The 21,672-nt window shown below is 39.3% G+C and overlaps 1 protein-coding gene across 5 annotated transcripts in view; it reads left to right on the top strand.

The window, feature by feature from the left end:
- sh3bp2 (SH3-domain binding protein 2) overlaps positions 1-21,672 on the top strand; it is a 36,771-nt gene extending 15,099 nt beyond the window's left edge. For 2 of the 5 annotated variants that reach the window (XM_008298961.1, XM_008298958.1), the window contains exons 2-13: positions 11,093-11,232; positions 11,315-11,417; positions 12,687-12,804; positions 13,521-13,588; positions 15,012-15,097; positions 15,192-15,272; positions 15,406-16,099; positions 17,239-17,362; positions 17,988-18,043; positions 18,319-18,394; positions 20,026-20,085; positions 20,202-21,672. In XM_008298961.1, the coding sequence (XP_008297183.1) occupies positions 11,097-11,232; positions 11,315-11,417; positions 12,687-12,804; positions 13,521-13,588; positions 15,012-15,097; positions 15,192-15,272; positions 15,406-16,099; positions 17,239-17,362; positions 17,988-18,043; positions 18,319-18,394; positions 20,026-20,085; positions 20,202-20,327 (1,728 nt within the window). In that variant the 5' untranslated portion in view covers positions 11,093-11,096 and the 3' untranslated portion in view covers positions 20,328-21,672. Of the gene's footprint in view, positions 1-9,451; positions 9,628-11,092; positions 11,233-11,314; positions 11,418-12,686; positions 12,805-13,520; positions 13,589-15,011; positions 15,098-15,191; positions 15,273-15,405; positions 16,100-17,238; positions 17,363-17,987; positions 18,044-18,318; positions 18,395-20,025; positions 20,086-20,201 lie in introns of those variants that run through there. The other 3 variants (XR_520865.1, XM_008298959.1, XM_008298960.1) reach the window with 3 other exon arrangements.

The following is a 21,672-nucleotide window of genomic DNA, read 5'->3' as shown; positions in this document are numbered from 1 at the left end:
GCAAAGCTGCTAACATGGCACATGTCTCACTGTAGGAAAATCTGTTTTTAAAGGTCACAGATAACAAGAAAAAAAGGGAAATCCATCTCATATGGAAGTTAAAACAAAGCTTTTGCCACTGTTGGTGTTGGATTATGAGGCCGTGGCTATTTCCTACAACCTACCCAACTCAAGATGTATCAGCAGGAATCAATGCGTTTCTAGTGTATGGTTCAAAATGTGTTTCCAGGAGTAAGTCCAGGTTCCAGTTTCATCATCGTTGCTTTAATGTTCTGTAATGGTTTTCCTTCAGCCTGGTTCTTAGTTGTGGACTTGAACGCTGAAGTGGAAACGAGGTGATTTAAGATAAACCCGCTCGCCGTCACTTTCTGTTCACACCTGCAAGTCACAGTGAAAACGGAACCAGCGGAGGAACCGTTGTGGTCAGTCATAGCAGCCAGCGCGACGCCGTCTATTTCCTGGACGGGACGGCCTGCGACTGCTGCAGCTGGGTCGGTGGTTAACCTCTGACCTTTCACGTCTTCCTGAGATCGTGCGTTCGCGAGGGCTTCTTGGGGGGCTTACGTGATCGGATGTTGCTGTCAAGCTCAGGCTTTGCACGAGGCCTCGGTTAGCCACAGCCTCTTAGTGAAGCAGACACCTGCCAGCTGTGGGAATCTGCGTCTCAGATGCCGAGGTGCTCCACGACGTGTACGCATGGAAGTTTATGAAGTCATTTCTGGGCAATAAATAAGTGGATTAGAACCAAACAACCCCCAAAGTAACGGCATCTAATGACAACACTAGAACATCCCTACAGTGTTGTTTTAGAGCGTTCGGTGTGGACTAGAGGAGCCAGTTTTGGAATATCTGACTCCTAGAAAACATCTGGCGACCCTCCCAGGGTGTCCCGACCCCTATTTTGGCAACCGTTGCATTAAAAACAGTAACCAACAGAACAGTCCAGAGGAACATTAAGAGAAATCCCCTCTGACAGTCCGGGGATGTTGTGCTGCACACTTACAGGCTTTTTCCAGAGCTTTCAGCCTCATCACATGGTTCTGGACGTGGACCTGCTGAGTTCTGGTTCTGCTAATGATACACGAGCTATTTTGGAAACCAAACGCAGAACCTCACNTGAAGTCAAGTACAGTATATACAAGTATATGTTATGTACAAAATGTGTTTGAAGGTAAAACTTTTTTAGATTTAGGTTTAAATTTGAGTTAATGCACCAAGTTGGGGCTTTGTTTGGTTTCCAGCAAACATGCAAGCAACCCTTAACTAACCACTAAACCTGCATGACGGAGCCTCGGTCACGGCAGCTTTCCACTTTGATTCCTCTGCAGGGTTGGTGTCAGAAACTGAAGAGAAGACATTTACAGGAAATGTGTTCTCATTTTCGACCCCCTGTACCCGGGTGGAGGGAGGGAAGGAGGGCAAAATCTCAACGCTGTCTGTCTTCCTGCCACCTTCCTTTACCTCCCTCTCTCTGAATCACTGTGCTGCCGTTGAGATTGTAAATGCAGATTAGAGACGCAGCTGCAGTTTGACATCGGGCTGTTTTTAGCGCGTTTAGTCTGAGAAGAATCCTTCCTGCAGCCGTTATGGAAGTGCACTTCCTGTCGAGCCGCGCTGCCATATTTGGACACAGGAAGTGATGATGCGTACGTGAGGCCACAGGTATAAAAAAAAGAGGACGTGATTCTACCATTTCAGCTTTCAATGAGGCCGGTGCTGCAGGTGTGACGTTCACGTGGACTTTCTCTTTCTGTTCTGCTTTTGCATTTACTTTATTTTTATTTACTAATAAGGAACCATGGACACAGTCCTGCACATGGTGGTCATTTACACTCTGTTTAGATGGAACTAGTGGCTCCAGGAAGCCATATAAAGTCCAGAGTTTCATGCAACACTTTGCTTTTTTCGCACCACAGATGTCACTTTGGTGAAGATATCGAGGTGACTCCATATCTAAACCTCTGAACTGAGTCACCACCACAGACTGATGTAATGTAACCTGAAGCAGCTGCAACGAGAAGAAATCTCCTGTTTATCTGCATCAAAGATTTAGTATCATACAAACCAACAAAACTTTATGATAACTCACCAGACTGAAGTTTTTATTTGATTAAAATATCGGACTAGTTGCACACATAAACGACAAACTTCACCACATGACGTGTAAAGACTTGCATTGTCTCTGAATGTAGCACAAGCTTCTAACATGTTTGCATCAGATTTGTGGTTTTCAAGCAACAGCGTAAAGGTCAGTGAGCTCTTCCAGTAAACAAAGTACACTTACTAACCACACACAGCCAATCAAGTAGGTTTATGTCACGTAACAGAAGAATTCAAGCGTATTTAAATACCCAACAGACCTGTTAAAACCAGTCAGAAAAGGACAATACAGCTTAAAAATAGAAAACTATTTGAAACTACAGCCATGTTTGCGCCTCACTGTATTTGGGCACAACGCTGCTTTAAGCTATGTGCTAATCATGCTCACAATAGCAATGCTAATATGCTAATTTTAAGCACATGTCTCTCAAAACACTTGCACGTGCTCTATTCTGCAACCAGGAGCATAAAGAAAACTGAAGGAAGTCCTTATAAGCAAGTCTTGACACTTGGAAGCCATCTTATTTCAGGCCAAGTTGCATCTATGCAACTAGCAACTGGCTGGATGCTTCCTTGTTGTAGCAGAATTCTCGCATAGTTTTATATTCAGGATTATTTACTTCTTATACTTCTTATGATGTCTCTAAAGCAACGTCCTGGCTGCAAGAAGAGCTGCTTTCTTTAATGAGTTAATGTGGACAATTTGCATCACTCAAACTCATGCAGACCCTCGTTAGCATTTTCTATTTAGCATTACACACAAGGTATAGGGGTCTGGACCAAATGTCATGGCAGTTCTGATACAGATTTCAGTCTGGATTGACCAAAAAGACCTATATTGTTGTCTACAGAGCAAAGCTGCTAACATGGCACATGTCTCACCGTAGGAAAATCTGTTTTTATAACAAGAAAAAAAGGGAAATCCATCTCATATGGAAGTTAAAACAAAGCTTTTGCCACTGTTGGTGTTGGATTATGAGGCTGTGGCTATTTCCTAGAACCTACCCAACTCAAACAGTATCAGCAGGAATCAATGTGTTTCTAGCGTATGGTTCAAAATGTGTTTCCAGGAGTAAGTCCAGGTTCCAGTTTCATCATCGTTGCTTTAATGTTCTGTAATGGTTTTCCTTCAGCCTGGTTCTTAGTTGTGGACTTGAACACTGAAGTGGAAACGAGGTGATTTAAGATAAACCCGCTCGCCGTCACTTTCTGTTCACACCTGCAAGTCACAGTGAAAACGGAACCAGCGGAGGAACCGTTGTGGTCAGTCATAGCAGCCAGCGCGACGCCGTCTATTTCCTGGACGGGACGGCCTGCGACTGCTGCAGCTGGGTCGGTGGTTAACCTCTGACCTTTCACGTCTTCCTGAGATCGTGCGTTCGCGAGGGCTTCTTGGGGGGCTTACGTGATCGGGTGTTACTCTCAAGCTCAGGCTTTGCACGAGGCCTCGGTTAGCCACAGCCTCTTAGTGAAGCAGACACCTGCCAGCTGTGGGAATCTGTGTCTCAGATGCCGAGGTGCTCCACGGCATGTATGCATGGAAGTTAATGAATTCAATTCTGGGCAATAAATAAGTGGATTAGAACCAAACAACCCCCAAAGTAACGGCATCTAATGACAACACTAGAACATCCCAACAGTGGTGTTTTAGAGCGTTCAGTGTGGACTAGAGGAGCCAGTTTTGGAATATCTGACTCCTAGAAAACATCTGGCGACCCACCCAGGGTGTCCCGACCCCTATTTTGGCAACCGTTGTATTATAAACAGTAACCAACAGAACAGTCCAGAGGAACACTGGAGAAATCCCCTCTGACAGTCCGGGGATGTTGTGCTGCACACTTACAGGCTTTTTCCAGAGCTTTCAGCCTCATCACATGGTTCTGGACGTGGACCTGCTGAGTTCTGGTTCTGCTAATGACACATGAGCTATTTTGGAAACCAAACGCAGAACCTCACTGTTACTGTGAACATCATCTATCCACAGTACACCGTTAAAAATAATGTTTTAAATAGGTTTTAACTGTTGTTTTTTTGGAATAATATAATCTTTTTGCGGTATTAAAATTTCCTACAACTATTATTATTTTAAAGCTATTATATAGAAAAAATATGTATATTAAGGATATAGGATAATAAATATTTTTAGCAACACAAAAAAATCAATATTATATTTAACAGTTGAAAAAAAATATTTACAGTTATATAATAGATTTTCCCTGTTTTGTTAATTTACAGCTAAATTTAAATAAATAAATACAGAAAAAAATGTGAGTTTACATGTTAACTGTCACAAAAAAGGGCAAAACTGTAAATAATGTTCACATCAAATATCTGCATTTTTACAAACAGCGATTTCTTTATTTACAACATGTGATTGTAAAATGACTTTATTTTACTGTAATAAATGAGGTAAAAAATCAATTATTTTACAGATAGGTGTCATTAAATTTTAAAAAAAGAATTATGCATAGTAATTTTTTTTTTTAAGAATTTAAATGAATGTAACTGTTATTTTACTGATTATTTCCAATTATCAAAATAAATTAATTACAAAAAAATATATATAAATTTTCTTGTTAACTGTAAATAAAACAACAGGCCAAAAATCTACATCGAATATCAATATTTTTTCAAATAGTAATTTATTTTTTTACAACGACTGACCGTAAAATTACATTGTTTTTAAATAATAATAATAATAATAAAGCTAGAATCGTTATTCTTTTGGCAAATCATGTTTTTAGCTTCATCCTATTTATGGCTGATTTTGTTGATTTATTTAATTTTTAAATATTTGTTGCCTTTTAATATTTTAATGTTATTTTTTGTGCCAACATCTTTTACTCCTTTACTAACCTGCTCCAAGTTTAAATCAAGGTTGATTGAATGAATTAGTTCATGAAAAATCAGCTTAAAACATGATTATTGTTCAGAAACATGTGGAAATGTTCTTTTTCACCTGTCGTTTTAGGTTCCAGTGAAACGTTGCAGGAGCTGTTTAGTGAACATTCATGCAGTGAAAATCAATTAACTGCACCGAATGTGAGTTTAAATGCGAATCAGACCATCTCCAGCTGTGTGTGTGTCGCCGTAGTCGTGCTGGACTGATGTCATTTAGCAGGAATACTGTCCTTCAGGTGTGACTCATCGGGGTTTTCCATCTCTGAGTCGTGAGAGTTTCAATTTCAGTTTCCTCAAAAAGAGCGGTCAGTCGGCTGCTGTCTGCTGCTATAGCGACACAATCATCATAATCCTCATTTAACACAGATAAGAGCTTTAAAAAGACATGAGTTCAGTGTTTTTCTGCTTCTCTGGGATCCTGCAGGTTCTGTTTTAAAAGGAGTTCAGTCATGATGCTGTAGTTCAGCTGCTTTTTTTATTGTCTTTATTTCAGATTACAGACTATTTTAGCGCCTTAAAAAGCCAGATGATCACACTGGAACTTGCATTTCATGAACTTGCAGCTGCTTGTGATGCATTCGGCGCTTTTAAATGCAAAATTAACCACTAGAACTTCATTGTGTGTCATTTTCCTTTTGAGAGAACTGTGCTCTCTGTAAATGAGTCACCCTGACGTGCTGTCATCTTGTGATTCTGCGGCCGCTTTGACCACTTTTGCTCCGACGAACCGGCAGATTGGCATCAAAAAACCCGGCAGAGACGTCTGAGCCGAGAGCCCAGCTGAGCCCAGTCATTGTGTTTGTGTGCGTCCAGGGAGGAAACGTGTTTGAATGAGTCTGGAATGTGAGCAGCTTCCCTTCCTGTCAAACAGCCCATTAGCATTTCTGGCAGCAGCAGCAGCAGAGTTCAGGAGGGTTCAGAGCTGAACCGCTCTTTAAAACGGGCGAACCAGGCTTTGTTCTGGGGAATAATACGGGAAAAATCACACCAGAGTTGATGCGCAGAAGTTGCACAAGTGTGTTGTTTTGTGAGTGGAGTTTTTTCTGCATGATGAGGAAAATGTGTGATGTAAAGGCAGCATGACAGAGGTGTGACTTCAGTACCTGGAAACCCTGAAACTGCTGACTGAGACCGTTTGAATTTCCCCGTTTCATCTTCTAAGAAATGACCTCAGACGGCCTGAGAATTTATCACTTGTGTGTATTTCAAGGAGATCGTGGACATGATTCCAGAAAATTAGACAGTTTGGAACAGATTTGTGCTGTTTTAGTGGACTGAGAGTCTTAAACAAATGCAAAATCTCTTTTTACTGGATAGTTACGACTTTATTTTGACATAAAATAATGACTTTCTGATCAACTTTAATGCAGAACAATAACCGGCAAGGTCAAGAACTATGAAACTGGTGGTTTAAAAGTGAATAAAATACAAAATTAAGTGCCAGTAGTAGAAAAAAAACTGACTGCCCCACTTAAAATACCCCAAAAAACTCTTATTTAAATCTAAAAATAATGTTCATAATAATATAATTCATTATCACATCTTTATTCTAATAATTCTTCAACCATCGGAGCAGTAAGTTCAAATTAATGCATATTTTATTGAATAAATCAGGACAAGTTCCTGTAATATTACAAAACTGTAAGATTAAAATTGTAATTCATTCTTTTTTTTCCCCTGATAATTGCATTTATGATTTAAGCTGCTGATGCAACAGAGAGGCTCAAATCCTGTCTGTCTTGTGTGCTGCATTTTAGCGAAAGAAAAAAAAACATACAGGGCAATGTATACTGTTTCCTAGAGGACATATGTACATATTGTAATGTGCAACAAGTACAGGGATTCTCTCCAGAAGACTTCAGTATTTTAAATAACAATCTGGAAATAGAATAATCTGCAGCCTTGTAGGGAATCTGCACAGAACATCAGTCATAATAAAATAGCAAAAAAATGGAAGCGTTCAGATTTGGCTTCAGACTCGTCACACAAAAGTTTGTGTTGCTGATTTAAACAGTTAAATTAGTTGTGTTGCTTCGTTTGATGGCATCAGATTATCATATGACTGATGCTAAGTGTCTTTTTGCAGCCACATGTTCCTCATCAGTGTCCTTCAGTCGTTCTAATTGTAGTATAATGTGCAAAAAAACGAACACTTAAGTCAGTTGAGGCTGAAAAGGTAAAAGTGGAATCAAATGTTTAAGTTTAAAGCCTTAACAAGTAAAGAAGAAGTTAAACTGTCGCTGAAGGATATTAAATCAGTCGAAATGTCATCAAACTGTGAAAGAAATGTACATTTTATTGTAGGAGCTGCAGCATCAGAGGTAGCAGAATAAATAGCTTCAATAACATCCTTAGAAAATCCTCTTCGTCAAAGTTGGAGCTTTAAAAAAACGACAGAAGTTCAGTTTTTCTCTCTCTGCAGGATCCTACGAGTCCTTTTAAAGAGGATTCTAGGGATGAGGTTGTAGTTCAGCTGCCTCCTTTGTCTTCTTATGTTCAGTTTAATTCTTAAAACATTATTTTTGAGTGTCTGAACCACCCTGATGATTACACTTGACCGTGCATTTGTTGAACTTGTAGCTCCTCTTGATGCATTCGGGTCTTAAAAACAGGAAATCTATGGACTGAGTCACTGAATTAAAACTATCTGGCAGGTCTTTTAAAAGGATTCGATCGTGATGTTTGGCTCAGATTTCTGATCCCGATCCTGATCTTCCTCCTGAAAAAACAGCTTTCAGTCCGCTTCCTACAGCAAACACTAAACGGCTGAGTGTGCAGCCACAGCGCCACCGTGTTGCCTCGGCTTCGGCGGCTCGAGGAAATCCTGGCGTGGACGATAAGCAGCTGTGACCTCGGCGACTCCGAGATGAGGTTTAGTTAACTTTAATCAGCCGCTGATCAGTAAACACGACATGAGAGCTTCAAGACGTCCTCTTGAAGTCCTCAAACGCAGCGCTGAGGGCAGATAAAGGTCACCGACAGGCTCCAGGCCCAAGATCTACTGCAGCTTTATCAGCTTCTCCTCCTTCTTTCTGTCCAAACTCCCAGATTCTCACTTGTTCTGTTTGCCTGTTTGAGTTCCTGAATGCTGACATCATGGCTGACTGTCAGGAGGTTTAACAGAAGAATGAAAAAGCTTCAACTCCACAAAATGACTTCTGATGCAAGTAAACTGCTCAAAGATGCTTTTATGTGACGTCATTATCAACCTGTTGTTACAAGTTAGAGGCTCGGTTTAGTTTAGGCACCAGCATTACTGGGTTAGATTCGTCAGGATTTGGGTTACATTTGAAGCTTTCCCTCCATTTTCTGGGTTGCCATGGTGACAAGTCTTCATCTAACATACGATTGGTCGGCTGGAAAGGAGCATTATGAACTTTGACATCAAAATATATAAAATGATCTTAAAAAATGTGATTATTTTTGTTTGATATTTGCCGATATGTGAAAGAAAAATTATATTAAGGATTTTTTTTAAGTTAAATATTTTTTAGCCATACAAACAATATGTATACATAGTTTTTTTTAAACAAATAAATGTACTTATATTTTGTATATAAATTTATTTTTTGTTTATGTTTTGTTAAATACCAGAAGAAAAATTAAATATGAATTTACATGTGGCTGTTAAAAACAAACAAAAAACTGCAAATAAAGTCCACAAAAACTATGTCAATTTTTATAAATAGTAGTTTTTGTTTTTTTTTTACCACATGCGGCACTGAAATTACGCCATTTAAACGAGGTGACAAATATAATTATTTTACAGATTTGTGTTATGTAAAAAAAAAAAGATTATTAATGACTGAAAAATCTTCAAAAATAAAAATTTTATTTAGTTTTTCTAAATTGCAAATATCTTGTAAAATTAGAGAAAAAATTTAAGTGTTCACCCTCAAAAATCTAATCTGTAAATAAAGTTTTTCCAAACACTGATTCATTCTTCTAAGTCAGGTTTAGAATTTAATCCCCTTTAACCTCCAGCTGCTCTTGTTTCAGTCCATTTATTTGTCGTTAAACTAATTCCTAACTCTGCCGTTTCATATTCTGGATTCCAGCCCGTGAAGCTCTTGCTGCTCAGTTTGTGTCGGTGCAGGGAGTCGGTTCTGGCCACAAGTCCCACTGAACGCTTCATTTCTGGGCTGCGCACACCCAGCCGCCCTCTGAGGTCAGCAGATGCAGCTGATAGACGGGAAGCGCCACATAAACACACGAGGAGATGAAGACGTTCTGCACAAGTGTTTGTTTTGACTGCACATGCTCGTTACACGAGGCCTCCGAGGACTCGGGTGTGTGTGAGCTTCCCGTCCGGATTAAACGTGTGTTCAAATCATGTATCTCAGTTTGTTTATGTGCAAGAAGGAGGGAGATAGAAATCAACAAAGGCAGCCAGAGAGAGAGAGAGGGAGGGAGGGGAATGAAAAGAGATGAGAGGAGGCAGAAAATCAGACGGACTGGTTGGTCTCAGAGTGGATCAGATGCAGCCGAGAGGACAGAAAGAAGCTCGTCTGTGGCCTCTGACATGGACGTCCTGCCAGCGTTAGCCAGCTCAGCGCTGGCCTCCACGGTCAGCCGGCTCAGGGACAACGCTGCCTTCAGGGGCATCAGCAGGAGGCTCAGCAGGAGGTAGGAAACCCCCGAGGAAGAGGCTCCGAGTGCAGGGAGATGTGTGGTGGCTTCACTCCGTCAGTCAGGCTGAACGAGCTCTGATCTCCACCGAGTCCTTCTTTTATCTTTAAAACCGTCACATTAGATCCAGTGATGGCTGATTTCTGGCCTCTCCTTCCACCAACTGGATCCTCAGTTTATGACACTGTTTGTGTTTCATCTTCTGTCTTTGGATTTGAAATCAAAGATCTCATCAAGTTTCCAGACACGTTTCACGGCATGAAGTTGGAATAAGAACTTTTTTTTTTCCTGTCGACTGGAACCAGGGAGCAGATCTTTAAACCTGCGTTTTTTAAATAAACATTTTCTTGTTTTTTTACAGATTTGCCCTGTTTTTGTTCACTTAGAGATCAAAACCAAAAAAATCACAGAAAAATCAATATAATTTACATGTAAACCGCTTTTTTGTTGTTGTTTTTTTTTTTTAAATATAAATGTTTATAACAAAAAATCATCATTTTTACTGATAGAAATTTGCTCTTTTAAGATGTTTAACTATTAAATTCGATGTTTTTTCTTTTTATTTACTGTAATAAAATCAGCAAACTAGATTATTTTAGATTATTTGCTGTTATGTTAAAGATTTTTTTTTGTCATTTTACGTTCAACTACACATAAAAACTGGTAAAATTCACAGAAAAATATTAATTTAAATGTTGACTTTGCCAAAAAAAAAAAATCACCTTATTTTTGGAGTATTTAAATCAGCAACTTAAAAAAACAACATTATTTCATAGATATTTGCAGTTATTCAAAAAAAAAAAAACTAAATTAAATTAAAAAAAATAGACACTAAGATGGCAAAATTTTCTTTTTTTAAAAAATTGTAATTTACAGATTTTCCTTTTTTTTTTTTTTTTTAAATAAAATTACAGATTCTGTCTAGTAAAGTCACAGAAAAAAGTCTAGTTTTCTCAGTATTTTTTTGTATTTTTATTAATAGTAACCTTTTTTTAAGAATGCGTGGACATAAAATTACACAATTTTACACAGATTTGCTGTTATTTGCATTTTCTTTTATACTGTTTCAGAACGCTGCAGTACTCCTCCATTTGTAATGTTTTCTGACATCCTGCTGCCGGATTTTCACAGTTTGTTGGTTTCCAGTGAGCTGCACCTGATGGGGAGGACAAGTGTCTCATAATTGTCCATCACTGACTATATTTTGGTTTATTTGACCAAAAGCTGCCTCTGATTGTTTTCTGATTGTCTGTGTGAGAGCTGATATCTCAGAAAACCCTGAAGCTTCAGTGGAAAGAAACAGTTTGTTAGCAGAAAGGTTTTGGGATCCATTTATTAATATTCAAACTTTAGTAAAGTGAGGCGTCAGGTTTCTGTGACGTTTTGCCGCTATGGAAGTGAAATCTTGACTGTTTAATTTAATTATTAACAGTTTAAATATCTCTCCTGTCCCGTCCTGCAGAACCATGTCGTCTCCAGAGATGTGCTGGCCGGTGCCGATGCGAGCCATCGGGGCCCAGAACCTCCTCACCATGCCGGGGGGAGTCTCCACGGCGGGATACCTGCACAAGAAGGGAGGCAGCCAGTTCAGCCTCATGAAATGTGAGTTCACACGACTCTGAAGAGGAACAAAGCGTGACGAAATCAAGAGAGATGATAAACGTTTGTGACGCCTGTGTTTCAGGGCCTCTGAGGTACATCATCATCCATAAGGGCTGCGTGTACTACTATAAGAGCAGTACCCATCCAGCCCCACAGGGGGCGTTCTCTCTCAACGGCTACAACAGGTCAGCAGAAACCCCTCAGTCTGTCCTCTTGTCTCTTATCGAGCTTCCTGAGCGTCCACATGAGCAGTTATCAGACATGTTGTTGGTCAGATACAGAATAAATCCAGAGTTTCAGGCGTTTGTCTCGCAGCCTGAATGAACTTTAAACTTCATTGTCTCGTCCAAACACTCTCTGGTTCGTGGATTCTTTCCTCCTGAGCCGCAGAAACCCAAACGTGTAATTTACATACTCGGCTCTGACTGTGTTCTCACAACGCTACTCTTCTGGAACACAACGAAGAGTCGGTCGTTTCCACACTCGTGTCTCTTCCGGCTCAGATTTACGCGTTCAGGCTGCAGGAGCTCGTTGGAGTAAAACGTGGAGAGTTTAGAGGCATGACTCAGCGTTACGGAGTCAGACTGGTGTCAATATGATCAAACTAAACGTAGTTTTGTTTGATGTTTCAGAAGGTTTGTTTGATCATAATGACACGAATGTCTTCCATGTTCTGTAACACAAGAGAACAGCTCCTCTGACTGCAAAGTTTGTGCTGTTGTTTCACTAATGTTCCCTGTTTTGGTAAATTACAGAGATATTTGGATAAAATTACAACAAAAAACATATTTATATACATGCTAACTCTTCAAAAAAAAAAGAAGAAAGACTAAAATTATAAATATTATTTATTTTCACCAATGATAATTTCTTTAGCAACATTGGACCCTAAAATGACAGTTAACTGTATTTAAATCAACAAAAATATTTTACAGATATTTGTCGTTATTTAAAAGATAAATTATGTACATTCAGGACTAAAAAATTGTACATTACAAATAATATCGACTAAATTAAATTAATTTAAAAAAAAACTGGACATAAACCAAAAATCTGTACATTCACAAATAATAATTTGTTCTTTTAAAGCATGTGACTGTGAAATTATACAGTTTTATTGTATTTATATGAGCTAAAAATAGCATTAGTTTGCAGATATTTACCAATATTTGTGCAGTTCTTGAATGTTATTGTATTTTATTTAAGGTTGTTTTTTCTGCCAGATTTTAATCATTTTATTTCGGATCTTTTGTAATATTTTACGTCATTTCTGATTTACAGAACCGATTATCATTAAGAAAAAAATACTCAAAACAAACAGATGTTTCATACAGTGTCGCCTCCACTGTGCTGTAGTTAAACCGATTCTCAGTCCCAGTAGTTCAGTAGAACAGATTATTCACTGAGCGTTATTATTTACTGAAACGTGAATAAAACTGTTTATCAATCCTCAGAGTGATGCGAGCCGCCGAGGAGACGACGTCCAGCAACGTCTTTCCTTTCAAGATCGTCCACTTCAGTAAGAAACACAGAACGTGGTTCTTCTCAGCCGCCAGCGAAGACGAGAGGAGGGTGAGGACAACACAACGGGGCACAGGATGTCCACTAATACAGAAATATAAAGTCAAATTAAGGGTTGGTCTGGTTACCAAGAGCTTAGCTGTTGCCACAGTTTTAATCCCAGAGAGTCACTTTTAATCTCCAAAAACACTGAAATATAATTAAAGTATATCAAAATATATCCAAGGTATTTATTGTTATGTGATTCTGTTCAGTAGTGTTTCCTGTTGAGAATTAATTGATTTTGTTTAGGTTAGTGGGTTTAAACAGAGGTGGTACTTTCTCCTCTCGTCTAGCATAATTCTCATTTTAATAATACTAATATTTGGGTAATTTCCTTATTTATTGCTGCTTGGAGTAACGTTAGAACAGCTGTTACACACATCTGTACGACGTTCTAGCGAAATCCAAACAACTCCAAAATCTTCTCGTTTCCATTTTTAAAAAGTAGTTTGGATTTTGTCAAAGTTAGAGAAGTTTGTGAAGCTAATTAATTCTGATTCTGTTGAATTGTTTTTTATTTTGTGTGTTAAATGCATTCAACTAGAAAACACAACACTGACTCATTTCTAGGCCCACTGATTGAACTAAACGAGACTTTTCTGTTAAATGAGCAAATTTACAGCCATGTTTTGGGTAAATCTGCATCGGGAAATAAAAAAGTCTGATTGTTTTCTGAGTGCCAAAGTTTCTGTTTCACATAGACAATATTTTTACATATTTTGCAGAAGTGGATGCGATACCTGCGGAGGGAGATCGATCACTATAACGACAGAAAAGATTCCCAGATTCCAAGGTAACCTCAGCAAACCATCATCACGTTTCACCGCACAGCGTGGCCTCTATTTATCTTTAATATACTGATTATAGTTGTCACCCAAAGCACAAACTACCTGGAATAGAAATGGGATCATGTAAGTGTGTACACGTGCAGGAAAACCTCATTTTCTGTCATATCACACTACGTTAAGCTTCCCGACATCAGTCACCTTTAACAACTGAGCAGGACTTCAGTAAACTAATTATTATTGGTTGTGGCAACTATTTCCCAGCAGAAGCTACATCTGTAGGCTAATTAATTATTCATGTAGGCAATTAAAATGGCCTCTTATGTTTGATTAGTAATCTACAAGGAGGTTTTTTTTATTCAATCTACATAATGTTATTGGTAGCGGGGACATTAGCAGCTCATTTTGTACATTGTCAGTTTATTCAGTGTCTTTTTCATTTTAATTTTAATTTATTAAAACCAACTTTCTTCTCTAAAATAATTCTATTCAAGGCTCAGTTTGACAAAAGATCAAATTAGTCGTCGTGTGACGAAAAGCCAGATAAGACATCAACATGTTTTTCTATTTTATATTAGCCTATTTAGCGTTCACAGTTGTGACATTTCTGGAAACAAGAGTTAGCTTTTTGGCTAGCTGGCAAACTGAAACGGTAAATTAGTATTGGTAAAATAAATAACGTAATAAGCTTTACAGTAAGTTCTTTTTAAACTTTAGAACTCGTTATGTTGAAACTTCAGTTCCTAGCTAGCATAAAAGCTACCGCTAACAGAGATAAGACTTGTTTTGATAGCAGTTAAGCTAGTGGCTAAAAGATTTCAGATTGATTGTTTAGCTGTTGGTGTCATTTTAAGTTTATTTTCTTCAATTTATGCAAAATATTCTGTGAAAAAAATAAAATATATTGACAGTGACGGATTTTGCAACTTTACCAGTGAGCTAGTTAGCTTTAAAACTAGCTTGTAGCAGTAACAGCAGGTCTGGAAAGCACTTGCGCTCGTGGCAAAAAGTGTTCAGATTACACTAATAAACTACTGACATCCTTTTGACTGATGTTTCTTCAATTTTGATTATTACTGCCAAACAAAAAATATTCTAATATTCCAATAATGGAAATATTTTAGCATTCATAAAGTTGGGAATTCAATAACTAGCTAGCTGTAAAACTAGCTTGTAGCAGCAACAGTTAGTCTGGAGAAGTGACTAAAGGTTTTCAGATTCCCACAATAGCTACTGACGTCATTTCAATTTAATTTTCTTCAATTCCAGCTGTTACTGCCATCCAAAACTACTGCAACGTTCCAAAAACCGAAATATTTTGACATAAATTTAGATTTTTCTAGCTAGCTGGATGTCTTAAACAAAGCTACCTGCCTGTAGAAATATTTTTTTTCGCATTTATTAACACAAACATTTTCTTTGTCGCCACAGTGACTCAGATTCAGATGCTGACAGTTTCTACGGCACCATTGAGAGGCCCTTGGACATTAAACATCATGTCGAAACCCCAGGAGATGGTAAAACCCTGATAGTGAATACATGTGCATGAAACATGTTCTATAGTATATTTGTGTGTTATTAAACTGTTGTGGCTATTCTTCCTGTGTGAAGATTACATTGAGGATGATGACGATGAAGACGACGAGGAAGACTATCTGAAGCCGGACAGTGACCGTTCGCCGACATCTACAGGTGACGCCACATACGCCAACCCATTCCTTTACCTTGATAATGTGCTAAAAGTGGAAAATGGAAGGAAGTGTAAGCAGCTTCTTGACTGAAAACAGGAAACCTTTCTGATTTCGTGTTTTCTTCGCTCGTTCAGGTCGACCCACAGGACCACCTCCTTCCTACCCTCCTCCCCCGGTGCCGGATGTGCTCCCATCGCGCCAAGACTCCAGTGCGGGTTTCCACAAAGGTCTTCCTCCTCCCCTCCCGCCACAACACAGAATCCCAACCAGTCCTCTTCCTAAGAAACCTCCGCCTTCTATCCCACCTCCCTCCATACCAAAAGACAAAGGCCTTCCACCTCCTATCCCTTTTGCCCCTCATCTACGTAGGTCCACGTCTCCAACCCCTCCACCAATTCCTCCTCCGAACCCAAAGAAGACTCTTCCGAACAGGGGGTTCTCATTGGGGGGTACTGACAAGAGTAACTGGAAGGCTCTGCCGCCGATGCCGATTCAGTCACCGGCCACTCTTCCCATCTGTGACCACTTAGAAAGCAGGTTGCCACTAAATGGTCCCTTTCACATCCCTCTTAATGCTGGAGGGAGCCAGTCGTTGGCAAACAACCACCTCCGCAGCAAGCCAGGTCTACCGACTCGGCCATCCGTAAGCCCCGCAGCATCCGTCCTGTCCCTCAACCACATACTGCCTGGGCGTCCATCATCGCCTGGCCACCCTCCAGTCTCTCCACTGCTTAAACACAATAAACCGATGACACCCAAACCACCTCCACCGACGGTCAAACCACCAGTGCCTGCTGCCAAGTCCAAGCCGCAAGGAACACCGCTTCAGTAAGTTCAAGCACAAAGACTGAAAGTAGGGGGGACTTGCAAGTGTAACTCTGAGCAACCAAGATAATTCTGGTCGACTAAAGTTGCTTGGAAAACAAAATCTGCATGTTGTTTCTTGGTTACCTGACAGCAACATCATAGCCTTATTAGGGACAGTTCATTGTTTTCTCTTGACTAATTCCAATTTTTAAAACGGGTGCATCGAAATTACAACAGGTACACATCGGTTTCCCACGTCGATGGTCGCATTGCCCCTCATAGCGAATGCAGAACACCTCAAAGGGCACCCGTGGATGTTCCTGAAAGGTGGCGACTGTGCTGTTTTTACAGATTTTATTGTAGCTACCTGCAGATTGCTGTGTAGTGATTGTTCCTAAGGTGTGCTGAGCACAGTGGGTGGATGTAGCACAGGACTTCTGGAGAATTTAGAACTTCCTACAGTGTTTACTCCCTGTTCCAAGCTTGCAACTACAACTCCTTTTATGATTAGCTATAAAGGTGTTGATGACGGAGAATCTTCTTGTATAGCTTCTGCTCCAAACAAGCATTTGTTTTCAGCACCATTTGTTTTTTTCGTCTTCTTCTTGTTTTGTTCCTCCTAAAGTGCGAATGTTCTGGAGAACTTACAACTTCTTACTGAGTTTGGGCTCTGTTGATGGAAAGCTTGTACAAATGAAAGCACCTCTGAAGTCCAGAACAAAGTACTTTAACTACAGCTCTCCTAAAGATGAATTAGAAATGTGTGGAAGATGGAGAATCTCTTTGGATAGTTTCCGCTCCACACAGTCACAAATTTTGGGTTTCAAATAGACGTCTGCATAGGGGTCCATGTTTGCCCTTGCAGACTTGGGTAAATGAAAATGCAGGGTGTCTTCAAAACACCCAACTTTTCACTAGTAGTCTGCTATTAAAATAATGGATTATGCGATTGATGTAACACTATGAACCCGCCATTGTCCAACCAGTCATAATTTGCTCGGATGGGACCCTATTAAGCAACCGATCAGCCAGTTGATCTGAAGCCTAAAGGCGTGGAAAACGACTGTAAAGCCGCCTTATTGAGACGCTGTATCCTGTTGATTAAACAGGATTCCCAGAAATGGTTGAAACTGCCTCACTAAGATGTGCTTTCTCACCAGAAGAACATCTCCAGAAGGACAGAGTTTCCGCTCGCTGGGAGAAGAGACGCCTACAGATTTCAGGCGGAAACAAGACGCGATCAAACCCGGCGGAGGAGACGATTCTGACGACGACTACGAGAATGTAAGAGAAACCGAAATTACGTCAGCTGATAATAACGTCTGAGTCGCCGCGTCTAGAGATGTTGCTTCAGATAAGGCGAACCAATTTTCATTATCTCGACTGAACACAGTGAACTCCTCCCTATATTTGGATTCTGGTCATTCAAATGACTAGTCACTGTATTTAGGCCTTAATGAACATCTCACATGAGTCATTCATTTCCAAGGAGACTAATCTCTTACTGTAAAGCAACAATCAACCGTAAGTCCAGTTTAGGAAATAGTTTAGATGAAACCACATAAACTGACAACCACATACATGATGTGTAACAAAATTCCCATTTCTTGGACCTCCTCCAGTTTGCTAAATGTAGTGCACATTGCATGGGCTCAGATGGGTTCAATAAGATTTTGAGGATATTTTTGTAGATCATCCTTCGATAACAAACATTTAAGTTCAACTTTAGTGTCTTTCTGGCTTCACTTGTTGTTTATTTTTAACGACAAACTAGATGTTAGCAAACAAGTCACACCAAGTTTTTGTGCTGTTGTTTTCTATTTATTTATTTTGCTTTTATTTCTCTAAAGGCCCACATTTGAGCTGATGTCCAATAAACTCATCGTTCACATTGTGTTTCTATCTACAGGTGCAACTTCCAGACTCAGTGTTTATTGATTCAACTGAAACCAGCTTTGTGGAAAAGTAAGAAAACACTGATTTTTAAGATTTTTTTTGCCACTATAAGTTGTACATGTATAATATATCTACAGACAGTAGAAATCCCTTCATCATGCCACACTGTGCTGCTGTTTTTTTAGAGTGTTTCTGCCCTCTAGTGGTGAAAACTTGCCTCCTCTTTTATCAACACCAGTTTATTTCTAGATTTTACTCATGGTCACATCTGCTTCACGTTTTCTAGTTCGGTCTTTGCAGGATGGTTTCATTAAAATCTTATGAAACTGTGTCTCTTCCTGCAGGTTATTCAGGGAGACCTCAGTTTCTCCACAGGATGGACTGTATGGCATCAGAAACTCAGGAACCAAAACAGCAAAGGTAAAAAAAAATAAAGACAGTCAAAATAAAAATCATTTTACAACCATTTTCCTCTCCTGTACTGTAGAAATGTGTCTGGCTGACATAGCTGGAGCTCAGTTCTGGTCTTGTAAAGATATTCTGACACACCCTCTACTGAAACTCGTCAGCAATGCTCGACCGAAACATCTGTTGAATTAATCCAAATTAACTTTCCTACATACAAGATTTATGGCCAAAAATGTGTATGAATAATAACCAACTACACCCTCAGCCAGGAATGCCGTGCATTTAGTTTCACAGTCTCATGGCAAAAGTCTAAATGGATCTGAATGTAGATTAAATCCTCAGTAGAGTTCTTTCATTTGTTCTGTTTCTTCTGTTTGCTCAACAAGCCTAAAGTGTCCTTAGCATTTTTTCACCATATTCCACTTCAGCAATACTAACCAAAATGTCAGTTGACAGGCTTTTTTCTTCTTCTTGGGGATAATGTCAGTTTAGCGAGACAACCCTGCTTATTATTTATACTGAATATTTAAAATAAAATTAATATATAAAAAAAAAAACTCACATTCTCAAGCACTAGCAATTGTTTTGTCGTCATATTTTCGTGGTATAGCATCTATAATTTAAGTTTTTTTAAGATAATTATATTTAACAGCAATATGAAATCAATGAAATCATGACAAGGGTTGTTTCTAGTGACACAGTTATATCTGACTCTGCAGATTTTCTCAGAGGGTTTAATGAGTTTCAGCCACAACTTTAGGCCATGTAACTGGATATTTACAATAACGGACACCAGATCGTTTTCAAAAAAATCTTTGTTTACACAAACCCTTATAAACACGTCGCTAAGAGCCGCTATGAGCATGTCCGACCTATAGGGGGCAGTGTAACGAGAAGCATAAAGCCATGCTAGCCAATCAGAATCCTGGAAAAAACACAACAACGAATGGCATAAATTACTTCCTGTTCCTTCAACAATAATGGGTCGTTTGTTTGGGCCGACAGAGAAGCTCCTCCACATAATAGAACATTTCTGAATGTAATTGCAAACAGGCCAAAAACAGCATCCATTTCTATCACAGCAGCCAAACTGCTAACATGGTCGCACACATATGACGCTGATGACGCTTTTGTCGCACACTGTGACGTCAAACTCTGTCTCCTCCTGTCTACATGCAAACATAAAGACAGAGTTTTTCCACATTTCCACTGTGGGAGAGTTTTCAGACATGATCGTTTTCGGTGGCTTGTAGCTTCGTTTACGTGTAAACCAAAGATACCAAAAATATCACCATTTTAGCTGCGTCTAAACGCGGCCTTATTCTCTCTCAGCATTCTCGTAGCCACAGCAGATGGCTGTAGATCTAAAAAAAAAATCCAATAAACATCACCTGATTAGCACCAAACAATGAGGCAGTGAACATATTGGAGCATTTAGTGTTTAAAGGAGTTGGTGGAGACCAAAAACAGAGCTAATAGTAAATATTGTTGTTGTTTTTTTTCATCTTATTCTGGTCTCAAGGTGAGTCAGTCCCTCCTAGTCTTTATTGCACATGTTTGTATCTTGCATCTTAATATCTGACCTTTGTGAAGTTGATTTATTTGCATTTAAAGTCTAATCAAAGGATTTTCGATGTGTCCAGGTGCTGGTGGTTTGGGACGTCAGTGTAAGCAAAGCCAGAAACTACCGACTGTTTGAAGAGGTGAGAGCTCGCTACTGTATTTGCACAAACATACACGATTTGAATCATTTCATGCACAAAATAAAGATTTACATCACAGTAACAAAGTCTCCTGCTCTCTGGCGGTGCCTCGGCAGGACGGCTGCATATTTCTGGAGAGCGACATGACCTTCCCCAACCTGTCGGCTCTGATCGAACACTACTTCAGCCATCCTCTTCCTCAGCACGGCTCGCTGTGCCTGCAGAAGCCCTACAACCCCTGAGGCTGCCGACTCAAACGAGGCTGAAGCCGAAGCAAAAACAAACGGCGTCTCTGCAGCTGGAATCCATCTCTGTCAGCAAGGCGTGGACGTACGATAAGTCACACGGGCTAAAAAAGAAAGCTGCCACAGGATACCTCTCACTGTTCAGTGGATTAAAAACAAAACAAACTGCATTTTCACCTTTTTTTTTTTGCAACATATTTAAGACAAACTAGACTCTTATTATCTTACTATGTTCGTTCTACTCTCTGTACTGGAAACATGTTAAATTATCAATGAAAGACTTTCTGTCTAATGGATCCAACATCTCGATTAATCAAACGTTCCTGCTGTTTTACGCAAACTGTGAAGAATCAGCGTGAGATGATGAAGCACCAGTTTTATAGATGAGATGCGTTTCGTCCACCGGGGGGCGCTGTTACACCAAAATGGCTGCTTTAAAAAAAAAATTCAAGTCACATTTCCACACTATGTCCACAACCTTTAAGTTATATTTTAGTGCATTTATTTACATTTGATCGAGTTTTCTAAAGGCACATCGGCCAACCATATGTACGTGGTGTCATTTTAAATTTCTATTTTAAAAAGATGTATTTAATATTCTGTTTTACACGATAAGATTCTGCATTATTAATACCAGCCTCATCAAGATTAATAGATTTTAATTCAGGAGATAAAAACCTGTGAAGGTTGTGCCATAACGCTGTGGACATGAATAATGAACACGTCGTCATAAATCTCACCTTTTTTATGTCTGTGAGTTATAGCGGGTCCTAAAACCAACATGCCACATGATTTGTTGTTTTCTCTATTTTCACATCACGTACCACAAAATAATCCCATTTTGGCCTCTTTAGGGAGCCAAATAACCCAAAGAGGCTTCATTCCACATGCAAGCAGAAATGTTTTAATACAAATTTAAACTTTCAGCCTCATTTCTGTGTCATTAACAGCCAGCATGTCTTGTTCAGGTGCAAAGATCTGAAACTATAATCATGATGTTTGCTTGCAGACCTGTACAACACTCCTGGTTTACCACACTAGGAAAAGTTTCAAAGCTCCTCTTTGTCAGGTTTCTAAACTCAAACCTTTTTTAAAAATGCAACGATGCTGAAGTTCGACAACATCTCATTTATTCACAGAGAAATAAATCCAAACTATAACTGATGCCACATCAAACACACATTCTACAGTTTGTGCAGCACTGACTTTATGCTGTAAAATCTATATTTATATGTAAATGCTGTATGTACTGTACAAAAAAACAAAAAACGTGTGTAAAAAAATGTAAATATATTATTTTTTACAGAAATATATGTCGAAAATACATAAAGGATTACTTCTA

The sequence above is a fragment of the Stegastes partitus genome, unplaced genomic scaffold (genome assembly GCF_000690725.1).
Source record: "Stegastes partitus isolate 25-593 unplaced genomic scaffold, Stegastes_partitus-1.0.2 Scaffold1363, whole genome shotgun sequence".
Taxonomy (NCBI): Eukaryota; Metazoa; Chordata; class Actinopteri; family Pomacentridae; genus Stegastes; species Stegastes partitus.
This window is presented reverse-complemented; position numbering and strand designations above follow the sequence as displayed.